Source organism: Hyperolius riggenbachi, chromosome 8, assembly GCF_040937935.1.
Source record: "Hyperolius riggenbachi isolate aHypRig1 chromosome 8, aHypRig1.pri, whole genome shotgun sequence".
NCBI lineage: Eukaryota > Metazoa > Chordata > Amphibia > Anura > Hyperoliidae > Hyperolius > Hyperolius riggenbachi.
In genome coordinates this window covers 107177832-107190420 of record NC_090653.1, presented here as the reverse complement: position 1 = coordinate 107190420, position 12589 = coordinate 107177832, and the positions used below count along the sequence as shown (strand labels likewise).

The window sequence follows — 12589 nt, the reverse complement described above, 5'->3', positions numbered from 1 at the left end:
CATTGTAAGGGCAGAGACACCACCGAGTGAATAAACACAATTGCTGCAATTTTAGCGTAGGTCAATAGGAGCGTTAATAAAAAAAAAAAACTAAACTAAAACAGATCAAAAGCGCTTTGTGGTGTGTCTTTGCTCTTACCTTCCAAATTTGCCATCTAACCATAGTTATTACCCATCCATATTTCTACACTGTCATAGCCTTTGTCTGCATACAAGCAAAAAATAGCGCTGGGAAATTTGGGTGCAGGGTCTCACCCTGTTCCCAACAAAGTCCCGGCGGCATTAATTACCATTCCCGCTCCAGACTGCCATGGACTCCAGGGAAAGACGTAATTTGGTGGCCAGCTATTGCCAGCAGCCGAATTACGCTGATTTTAGAGTAATTTTGGCGCAGTGTTTCGATGGCGCCCAAATTATTGTCTGAGCGATGCTATAGTCATAATTCGCATTACCGCGAAAGGTGGAGCATGGTGCGCCAACATTTCCCAGTGCCGTTTTGCCTTTGTCAATCAAAACTGAACTAGTTAATCAACTTTCTTTGCAAGGCTCTGCGCATCGGCTACCATACACTTAATATTTTTACCACCACTTTTTCCAATCTTAGTTAAATTTAACATGCTCCATGCTGCAGAAGATGTCGGCACTGTATATGAAAATAATGATAATACAGCCACAAAAGATATTGGTTTTAAAACTTTTATTGCACAAGACAAGGGCAAGGCTGGAAGTACATGCCACATATTTTGGTCTGTCATTTCTAGAAAATCTGGAATTCAGTATCAACATTTTTACCAGAGAACCTGAAAGCATCAAATGGTTATATACAAGTGCAATGCTTTCTGGCTGAAACAGTAAAAAGAAACAAGTAAAGTTACAGTACATGGAACAAAGTATGATCCCCATCACCCGCAGCTGTACCATTAATATCAAGCCTGGACAACTCTAATGGTCTCCAGTAAAAGAGCACCTGTCAGTTCACTTAACTTAGTAAGCAATGCCCATCACCTGTATAGCATATGCTCACCATGCACATGATAATCTTACAAAAGTATCCCACACAACGCAGTATATAGACAAACATTTATATCCTGTTTTTCTCCTGACGGACTCAAAGAGCCAGAGCTGCAGCCTCTAGGGCACCCTCTATAGACAGTAGCAGTGTTAGGGAGTCTTGCCCAAGGTCTCCTACTGAATAGGTGCACAGGAAGAGCCAAAATTCAAACCCTGGTCTCCTGTGTCAGAGGCAGAGCCCTTAAAAAGTACACTATTTAGGCACTGGATAGTCTCAGAGATGTGTGTAGCACTGTACAGAATGCTGGGTGCTTGCTAGCAAAGCCTGTACAAGGTTCTTCAGCAACCCAACCCAACGCTGAGACATCAAAGTGCGCCCCTCCATCCCTCCACTCCTCAGCCGTCACACACTGATTGCTATTAGACTAAGAGGCGCTCCAGGGCCCCCAACACCTTAAGCTCTAGTTTTCTGGCTTGCAGTTACTGGCATGTATCCCCTTTTCTTATTTCTCTCGGCTTCAAACACAATAGGGGAATGATAGCCGAGCTGTGCGCCACCTCCTACACTGCACCCTGAGGCTGGAGCCTCTCTCGTCTCTGCCTCGGTCCGGCCTTGCTTGCTAGGTCTGCTTATATTTTTTGAAAAAACTCAAAATAGTTACTGCAGTTGCTATAAGAAGTTCAGGGTGAATTACTGCAACTCAAGCTGGCCAGGAAGACATGACAAGCACACAACACTGCAGAACACTGTAGCCAAGCACACTGTATCGCTGGGTGAAGTTGATACTCCTGTACTATTATGATGTTCATGGTTAGCACCTGCTGAATCGATAAAAAAAAAGGGTGGGGCAGAGTTTTGAAAGTTCAGCAAAGCAATAGGTGTACATAAAATAACACACGTAAGGCAAGAAGAAAAAAAAAAAAACAGAATGGACAATGTATTAAATAACTTGTGATTCCAATCCACTGAGGCAATGGTAGCACAATTAATTAAAGTCTTTTAAACACATGTCAAACTGGTAAATTAGTATGAAAGTTGAGTTTGGTAATCATGCCCAGCCATTTGAATCCTCAATATAAGTAATAGCCAGTAAATAGACCGGGTTTTTCACACAGCAGGTTTTACTGCGGGTGCCTTAGAAGCACCTCAAGTTGATTAATTTATTAAGGTAAACTTCCCGAGGTTGTGTGTGAAATCTAACTGTGCTGCCGGAATGCCGATACCTACGAGTAAGTCCCTAACTTCCAACTTTCAGCAAAGCCCCAACCATTCCTGCCCCATCAGCCATTTACAAGTTCAGCACTAGAGCCACAGTAACTAGTAGAAGCCACCAAACTGGAATGAAAAAATTCTGGAGTGAGGAGTCATACAAGAAGAAGCAACACTTTACTGAGGAAAGTTAATGGCCCTTTAGTACACTATGCACCAAGGTCTCCTCAGGTGCAGAGTTGAACTTCTCATAACCACAACAGAAGGGGTTAAGTGTGCACCTTGCTTGTACTGCTAAGTCTAAACATACTTTGTACTGGTATTTATTTTATTTAACAATCCAAAGGGCATTTAAAACCAAATCTTAATTTTTCTCAAAAGGTGCTTTATTTTGTTTTTCTAAAAGAAGGATGTAAACCAATGATCTCAATGCAACTACCAAAAAGGTGCCTAATTCTCAATGAATGACAGGGGGGCTATCAGAATGAGTGGTGGTCTCATTCAATGCACAAGCTCATTGCTCTGGCCAGACTTTGGCACTCTAGCCATAATGTGTTAAAAGAAGACATAAAATATATAGATAATTTGACATTAAAAAGTCATATTTTACAAACACAAATGTACTCTGAATGGACGAATTGATTGAACATTTGCACAAATAAACCTTCAATGTACAATAATGTCTGAAAGGCACAGCAGTAACAATTGAAACTGCCTTACAGCGTCATGGGATATCAAACAACATCGTGGTCAGCCATTACTTTGGATCACCAGTCATGGGTAAAACAAAATAGTGTATTCAGTCATTGTTGAATGAAACTAGTCAACAACATTCGGCAACTTATACTTCAGTTATTTACAGTAGTTTACAAACCGCGGCGGTAATAAAAACAGTATTTGAAGTATTTGGTGGAATGTTGTAAACAGTGTCCCAAGGTGCTCAGTCTTGGTAGCAAAGTCTGTATTTTGTGCCATCCCAACATCCACTGCATGTCCGTACATGGTAGTAATTTCAGATCCACTCTAGGCGTTTGCTGTGATTGGTATCTAAGCCACTGGTGTTGTCTTGGTTAATCCACCTTTACAACACTGTAAATCTTTCTGACAAACCAGTAGCATGCAAAGAATCCAATAGTGCCTGGAATAGAGTATTTAATAAACGGTCAGTATAAAACAACAAATATACCTGGCATGGATTAGAAGATTAAAATCAATTCACAAAGCTTTATTTGTCTAAAGTATTCTTTGTTATTGACTGAGTTAATTTAGTTTTTTTTATGCAATTCAGGGAAAAAACATTAAAATGAATTGTGATTGTATTTCAATTGGACTAAGTCATCGCTGCGCCGGGCAGCACAGATGCGAGCCAGCTCTATAGCAGACGACGCGTTGTGTTGCTATGCGGGGAGGCGGAGGGACGTCGGAGCGGCATGTGCGTGGCAAGCGGGGGAGCAGCATGTACAGTGTTACTGGGAGGGAGTAGGCGCCCCAAGATGGGATGTGTGGAATGAATAATGTAAGCCGGATAAAACATACATAAATAGGCTTACCTCTAATAGAAGGGGTAGCCCCAAAAAAGTAATACAAATTTTAATAGAAACCAGCGGACTGTGATCTGCAAAATGCGTCATCATTTAAGTGTCTAGTTTCTATTAAAAATGTTATTAATTTTTTGGGCTACCTCCTTCTTTTAGAGGTAAGCCTATTCTGTATGTGTTATCCAGCTTATATTATCCATTCCACACATCATATCTTGGGGCGCCTCCTTCTTCCCAGTAATATCCCACACCAACCCACTCTGCTCGGGGTGTTGGTCATGTAGGTTTGTTCCTTGGAACCCTTACACCCCTTTTTCTTTTCCTGGAGAACGGCCTACATTGATGGAGACTAAAGAACCCGAGTGAGGACGGGCTTTCCTCACCAGCCGTTACACCGTGGTTGCTGCTCTTGCAACCTATCCTTATCAGTATTCTGCACATATTGTTGTGGAGTGTCTCATACCCTCAACGTGCTACACTATCAGGGGCTCGTGGTGTCCCTGTTTCGTTTTTTTTTGTCTCCTTTGGAAGGTCCTTGGACTCCTTTGGCACCACACCCTCTATAGCATGTACAGTGGGATCGGCCATTGCTGGAGGTGAGTTGATACACCGGGAAGATCACTAGTGGGTTGGGGGTCGCGGGCCTCTGTACACATCCCTGATTATCATCTGAGGAAGACGTTATCGGCCGCCTCAGCTGACTTTATTCAAGCGTGTGTACGAGCCTTTAAGCTACATACACACACTGCTCTGAAGTCGCCCATGGCAGACGATAATGATCGACATGGCCGAGAATCGGGAGTCAGACCAGGTGTTGTACAGCAGCCGCACAAAGTCTGTTTAAAATGATCCCAGACCCCCGAGCACTGCACGAATGCATTGTTCGCCATTACGTTGCAGGTTGCTTGTTCTCCTCCTCCTCCTCCCCCCCATAGCAACAGATGTGCCTCTAGCTAGGAGGCTGATGCTGCGTATGTACAGTGTAAGCAATGCTCTGTCATCTGGCAGTGATCTGCACACAATTCTTTGGGTGACAAACTACCCAAAGTCGCCCCACCCCATTCCCAGTGTGTACAGTGTTCTACATCAAAGGACTATTTCCCACTAAACACACAGCTGTTAGTGAAAGTAAATTTATTAACCATCTACTACCGTGTTTCCCCTAAAGTAAGACATCCCCTGAGAATAAAACCTAGCAGGAATTTCAAGAATGCTTGAAATGTAAGACATTCTCCGAATTTAAGCCCTAGCAGCATCCCACATGACACCAGCAAGTCATGCTCAATACAAAGCCTGGATACAGGAGAGCAGCAGTATAATGTGAGTTCTACACAGTCCGATATATGTGTCAGGCAATTTGTGTTTTTGTTGGAGCCAGCCCTTCTGATCTGTTGTGATGATAAACATCACCAGTAGAGGTGGGCCGAACGGTTCCAGGCGAACATCGGGTGGTAGGCTCCGGCGGCCATTAGCCTCACTCGTGTGCCTGCTAGAGACAGAATAGGGAAAGCTGCTGCAGACTTGTTCTCCTAGGGACAGATTAGTCAGGCTCTTGCCTTCTTAGCTTGCTTAGCTGAATCTTATTGCTATAATAGCGCCCCAGAAAAGCTATTTTCAGAGCTCATCCTGCTGTGATCAATTTTTTTTTCTGTGTTTGAAACTGACACTTGTGGTGTTTAGACAGCATTGCTAATTCATACTGTGTGTCCCACTGCCAGCAGCAGCACATTCAGTGACTAGTACTACCTCTGTGTGTGTGATACACTTGCGTTGTTTAGACAGCATTGCTAATTCATACTGTGTGTGTCCCACTGCCAGCAGCAGCAGCACATTCAGTGACTACTACCTGTGTGTGTGATACACTTGTGTTGCTTAGACAGCATTGCTAATTCATAATGTGTGTGTACCACTGCCAGCAGCAGCAGCACATTCAGTGACCACTACCTGTGTGTGTGTGTGTGATACACTTGTGTTGTTTAGACAGCATTGCTAATTCATAATGTGTGTGTGCCACTGCCAGCAGCCCACCAGCATTCAGCAGCACATTCAGTGACACCTGTGTGTGTGACATGGAGCTGCACATTGTACTACCTACCCAGTACTGCATTTACCTACTACTAGTACCTGTTGTGTTTAGTTAACCCACCTCATCACTGCATGCACCTACGTTTGTGTTGAGTGAACCCACCTCGCTGCACATAACTACCTTTTGTGTTGAGTGAACTTGCGTCACTGCATATAACTACCTTTTAAGTTGAGTGAACTCACCTCACTGCATATATAACTACCTTTGGGTTGAGTGAACTCAGCTGACTGCATATAGCTACATTTTGTGTTCAGTGAATTCACCTCACTGCATATAGCTACCTTTTGTGTTCAGTGAATTCACCTCACTGCATATATAACTACCTTTGGGTTGAGTGAACTCACCTCACTGCATATAGCTTCCTTCTGTGTTCAGTGAATTCACCTCACTGCATATATAACTATCTTTGGGTTGAGTGAATTCACCTCACTGCATATAGCTACCTTTTGTGTTCAGTGAATTCACCTCACTGCATATATAACTACCTTTGGGTTGAGTGAACTCACCTCACTGCATATAGCTACCTTCTGTGTTCAGTGAATTCACCTCACTGCATATATAACTACCTTTGGGTTGAGTGAATTCACCTCACTGCATATAGCTACCTTCTGTGTTCAGTGAATTCACCTCACTGCATATATCTAGCTTCCCCCCGAGATGGACAAAATGGACAAACCAGGTAGAGGAAGAGGTAGAGGAAGACCCAGAGGAAGGCCACCTGGCACTGGCAGGTCTGTGCGAGGTGGTGTTGCTGTGATTTCGTGCGGACCTGGACCAAAGTACAGTGCTCAGAAGAAGGCACATGCCATCACTTCCCAAAATTGTGAGGATGTGCTTGAGTATTTAACACAGAAAACCTCATCTCCCGCAGCCACCAGCGCTACAACAAGCGCCACATCCGCTGCATTTGACACTTCGCAGGAGTTATTTGGTGGTGGTGAAATCACTGATTCACAGCCACTACTGCAACAACAAGAAGAAGGCACAGGTACACCACCTCATATGTCTGAGTTAGGTGGCGATAGTATGGACGTAATGTGTGAGGAGGGGCATGATTATCCACCTGAAGTTGGTGCAGTTGAGAAGGTGTCTGAGGAAAACGAAGCTGGGCAGGAGGATTATGATGACGATTATACGGATGTCACGTATGTACCCAATAGAGGAGATGACCAGGGGGACAGTTCAGAGGGGGAGCCAGAGAGGAGTAGGAGGAGACGACTCCATGATTGAAGCAGAGGGAGCTCGTCCTCAGAAACAGCTGGGGGCAGTGTCCGGCGCCATGTATCGCCAGCTATGGCCAGCCAGCATGCCCTTCAAGGTCAGTTGTTGATGCCAACGTAATGCCATCACCCCAGGGGGGCTCTGCGGTTTGGAAATATTTTACGGTGCGTGCCTCAGATAGGAGCAAAGCCATCTGTTCTCTCTGCCTCCAAAAATTGAGCCATGGAAAGGCCAACAGTCACGTAGGGACAAGTGCCTTACGAAGGCACCTGGAGAGAAGGCACAAACAGCTATGGGAAGAACACCTGAGGAAAAGCAGCACCCCTCAAAAGACAAGCCACCCTCCTTCTCTTCCTCCTTCAGGTGCATCGTCCTCTTCATCCGCTTTCTCCCTTGAACCTTCACAGTCACCCTCCTTCACACCGCCTCTGCCCTTGAGCAGTTCCTGCTCCTCTGCCCACAGCAGTAGCCAGGTGTCCGTGAAGGAAGTCTTTGAGCGGAAGAAGCCAATTTCGGCCAGTCACCCTCTTGCCCGGCGTCTGACAGCTGGTGTGGCGGAACTATTAGCTCGCCAGCTATTACCATACAAGCTGGTGGAGTCAAAGGCTTTCCGTAAATTTGTGGCCATTGGGACACCGCAGTGGAAGATACCAGGCCGCACTTATTTTTCACGAAAGGCCATACCCAAACTGTGCCGTGCAGTTCAGAGGCAAGTGGTGTCATCTATTGCAAAGAGCGTTGGGTCAAGGGTCCACCTGACCACGGATGCCTGGTCTGCCAAGCACGGGCAGGGCCGCTACATTACAGCCCATTGGGTCAACCTGGTGACTGATGGCAGCAAGCACGGAGTACGTGACTGCGCAGCGGACTGACTTGTCACACCTCCACGGCTTGCAGGCAGGCCTCCTGCCACCTCCTCTCCTTCTCCTCCAGCTACAGCCTCTTCGCTGTCAACCTCCTCCTCAGCTGAGTGTCAGTTGAACTCTAGTGGTGCTGCCATCTCCTCTTCCTCTCCAGCTACACAGCCCCATCTCCCCAGAGCCTACGCTGCATGCCAGGTACGACGGTGTCACGCAATTTTAGACATGTCTTGCCTCAAAGCGGAGAGTCACACTGGAGCAGCTCTCCTGGCTGCTCTTAACAAACAGGTGGAGCAATGGCCGACCCCGCACCAGCTGGAGATCGGCAACGTGGTGTGTGACAACGGCAGCAATCTCCTTTCCGCTTTGAATTTGGGAAAGCTGACACATGTACCCTGCATGGCAAATGTGCTGAATCTGGTCGTGCAAAGATTTGTCTCAAAGTACCCAGGCTTAGAGGACGTCCTGAAGCAGACCAGGAAGCGGTGTGGGCATTTCAGGCGGTCTTCTACGGCCATGGCAGAGCTCAGACATTCAGCGGAAAAACAACTTGCCGGTGAGACGCTTGATATGCAATAGCCCGACTCGCTGGAATTCCACCCTGCTCATGTTCTCTTGCCTGCTAGACCAGGAGAAAGCCGTCACCCAGTACCTGTACAGCTACAGTAGAAGGACACAATCTGGGAAGATGGGGATGTTGTGGCCCAACAGTTGGACACTGATGCGAAATGCATGCAGGACCATGCGGCCGTTTGAGGCGGTGACCAACCTGGTGAGTCGCGCTGAAGGCACCATCAGCGACTTGATCCCCTACGCTTACTTCCTGGAGCGTGCCGTGCGTAGAGTGGTGGATGAAGCTGTGGAGGAGCGGGAACAGGAACAGCTATGGCAGGAGGAGTCGTGGGAACAATTTTCAGCCGAACCACAGGTTTCCTCAACACCTGCGGCATCACAGAGGGGGGAGGAGGAGGAAGAAGAGGAGTCGTGTGGGGAAGGAGAGGAGTCAGACTCGGATGATTATGAGGAAGGTGTTTCTGTGGAGGAGGAAGAGGCGGCAGAAGAACAACCACAGCAGCCGTCACAGGGGGCTTCTGCTGCTCCACGTTCCCGTGGTATTGTCCGTGGCTGGGGGGAGGAAGAGGAGTTGCGTGACGTCACTGTGGAAGAGCAAAAGGAGATGGAGAGTACGTCTGGATCCGACTTTGTGCAGATGTCCTCTTTCATGTTGTCCAGCCTGTTGAGGGACCCCTGTATCAAAAAACTCAAGGGGAATGACCTGTACTGGGTGGCCACGCTGCTAGACCCTTGGTACAGGCACAAAGTGGCAGACCTGTTACCAACTACACACAAGGCGGAAAGGATGCTGCACTTGCAGAACAAGCTGTCAATGATGCTTTACAATGCATTTAAGGGTGATGTGACAGTACAACGCAATAAAAGGTACCACTGGCAGTATTCCTCCTCCTCCTCCTCACCAGTCCACGCAGGCAAGGACAGGCCGCTCCAGCGATCTTGGGGTGATGTCGGACATGCGGACATTCTTTAGTCCAACGCCTCGCAGTAGCCCTTCGGGATCCACCCTCCACCAACGCCTGGACCGGCAGGTAGCCGACTACCTGGCCTTAAGTGTGGATGTACACACTGCGACTGCGAGCAGCGAGGATGAACCCTTGCTCTACTGGTTGCGCATGCTTGACCTGTGGCCAGAGCTGTCCCAATTTGCCATACAACTTCTCTCTTGCCCTGCCGCAAGCGTCCTGTCAGAAAGGACCTTCAGTGCAGCTGGAGGCATTGTCACTGAGAAGAAAAGTCGCCTAAGTCATGACAGTGTTCAGTACCTGACCTTTATCACAATGATCGAGGCATGGATCCCTGAGGGCTATTGCACGACCGAAGACTAAGTCAGTCCCCACAGACAGCATCTCTGCCTGCAGGCCGTTTGACTGCCTTCTCCGCCGCCACCACCACCAGGGTCCAGGACTCTAGGCGGATTCCAGAATTTTTAAGGCCGCTGCTAGCAGCGGCCGCTATACTAATTTTTCTTGGGCATGCACATGCCTGCCTAATTTTTATGGCTGAACTGCAGGCGGCTGCAACAATAAACAAAAGGCATGTACATGTGCCCATCCCCCTTCGTGATCATCACCTTGCCGCGGTGAAGGGGCTTGCGTATCACAATGAAGCAATGACCGCCGGCTATACGAGTGTCTCGGGTGGGGGTGGCACATTAAAGATAATAAGGTCGTTGTTTCATTGTGGTCAGACCAAATTTGATCAGCTGGACAGTCACTGTTCTGTCATTCAGCTACATCAGCCGGGCGAGCATATGGGCTGAAAAGCCACCATCACATGCACTCTCGTCATGATGCGCACCAGTCCAGCACGGCCGTCACTACACAAACGGATGTTTGCACTCACTGCATACCTTTCACTGCATCTGTGACTGCACATTATACCTGGCAGTCAGTGCATAACTTGCACTTGAACGGATACAGTTTCAAACAATTTAAAAATACAACCATCTACATTTTCAAACAATTTAAAAAAATGCCAACAAAAATTGCCCTCCGTAAAACATTCTTGGCAAATGCTTTCGACTTGGTTTGTCTTCCGCTGGCTCAAGGGTCCATCTGACTACAAATGCCTGGTCTGCAAAGCCCGGTCAGGGCAGCTACAGCATGGGTCTCAGCAGGCTCCCACTTCCGGTCGGAATCCAACCTTCATTCCCCGCGGTGACAATGGCAGACTTGCCCTCCATAACGGATTCCCGTTAAAGGATTTAAAGTTGATTCATTACAATTGGGGCCTCAAAGTCCTGTATTGCATGCCTGGCTGCTGCCCTCCTTGGATGTGCAGTGGTAGCCGTTGCTCAGGCTCCACACCGGATTCCATACCTCATTCCCTGGCCATTACCCGGGGTCACAAATGGCAGACTTGCCCGCCTCCATATGATTCTCGTGAAAGGAATGTGGTGTCATCTTTGCCCGCCATAACTGGTTCTCGTTAAAGGATTTAAAGTACATTCATTTCAAATACACAGCAGGGCCTCGAAAGTCTTCCTCCTGTATTGTTATTTTTGGTCACTACCTCGGGGCGGGCGGGCGTGCATGCCTGCCTGCTGCCCTCCTTGGATGTGTAGCGTTGCTCAGGCTCCACACCGGATTCCATCCCTCATTCCCCGGCCTTTAACCGGGGTCACAATGTCAGACTTGCCCACCTCCATAGGATTCTCATTGTAGCGGTACTGAACAAGTACACAGCAAGTAGAAAATGTAATTTAAAAACAAAACATAAGCTTTTTAACAATGCCATGGAAAGTTGAGAAGGAAGTCACACATTACCTGACATCACTGAGTGAGGAAGAGCAATCTCGCCATGTTGCGCAGTAGTCCAGCATGGCCATCACTACACAAACAGCTGTTTGCGGTGCGTTACACAGTGAGTTTGGTGTGTCAGTGTGAAGCAGAACTCTAATTACACTCCCTGATTGATGTATACACATGCAAGATGTTTTAAAGCACGTTAGGCCTGCAATTTAGCATTCAATGTGATGTCTGCCCTTAAAACGCTGCTTTGCGTCACATCCAGATTTTTCCCCGGGACTTTTGGCATGTATTCCACTCCGCCATGCCCCCCTCCAGGTGTTAGACACCTTGAAACATCTTTTCCATCACTTTTGTGGCCAGCATAATTTTTTCTATTTTTCAAATTTCGCCTCCCCATTGAAGTCTATTGCGGTTCGCAAACTTTTCCGCGAACCGAACCTTCCGCGGATGTTCGCGAACCTAAAATCAGAGGTTTGGCCCATCGCTAATCACCAGCACTTCACCTCTTCCCAGGACACACACACAGCTTATCCTGTCATAGCTCTGGGGAGACTAACAGAGTTCTTTGCCTGCAAGAAATAAACTCTTACCTACATGATCAGCAGAATCAATTTCTTGTAATTGAGAGCCAATATTTGCAAACCACAAGCTCTGTGTATGTTGCACATGGCAATACAGTATGTACATTTTGTATAGGAAAAATACCAGTGTTTGCCCCAAAATAAGACATCCTCTGAAAATAGGCCCTAGCACATCTTTTAGAGCAAAAATTAATATAAGACTATGGCCTCAATTCACTAAGATCATGCTGGAGATGATAAGGCAAGAGAAAACTTACCTCCACATAAGAGAGAGTTATCTTATCTCTTCATTCCTTAAGTTACCTCCTCTGTAGTTAAGTTACCTCCTCTGTAGTTAAGTTACCTCCTCTGTAGTTAAGTTACCTCCTCTGTAGTTAAGTTACCTCCTCTGTAGTTAAGTTACCTCCTCTGTAGTTAAGTTACCTCCTCTGTAGTTAAGTTACCTCCTCTGTAGTTAAGTTACCTCCTCTGTAGTTAAGTTACCTCCTCTGTAGTTAAGTTACCTCCTCTGTAGTTAAGTTACCTCCTCTGTAGTTAAGTTACCTCCTCTGTAGTTAAGTTACCTCCTCTGTAGTTAAGTTACCTCCCCTGTAGTTATTTTCACATGCAGTTAATAAACAGCCTGTCTTTAACTCTGGAGTTATTTTAAGGATTGAAGAGTTAACTTAAAGACAGAAGAGTTAACTTTAGGTTTGCCTGAGGTAAAATGTTTCCTGAATACTACATGCCTTATCACCAAGGTAACAACTCTAGAAG

At 46.7% G+C, this 12589-nt stretch overlaps 1 protein-coding gene across 1 annotated transcript in view; it reads right to left on the bottom strand.

Moving 5' to 3' along the window:
* Positions 1 to 682: 682 nt before the first annotated feature.
* LOC137529069 (transmembrane 9 superfamily member 2-like) overlaps positions 683 to 12589 on the bottom strand; it is an 83996-nt gene continuing 72089 nt past the window's right edge. The window contains exon 17 of the mRNA XM_068250985.1: positions 683 to 3359. Within this exon, the coding sequence (XP_068107086.1) occupies positions 3292 to 3359 (68 nt within the window). The 3' untranslated portion in view covers positions 683 to 3291. The remainder of the gene's footprint in view (positions 3360 to 12589) is intronic.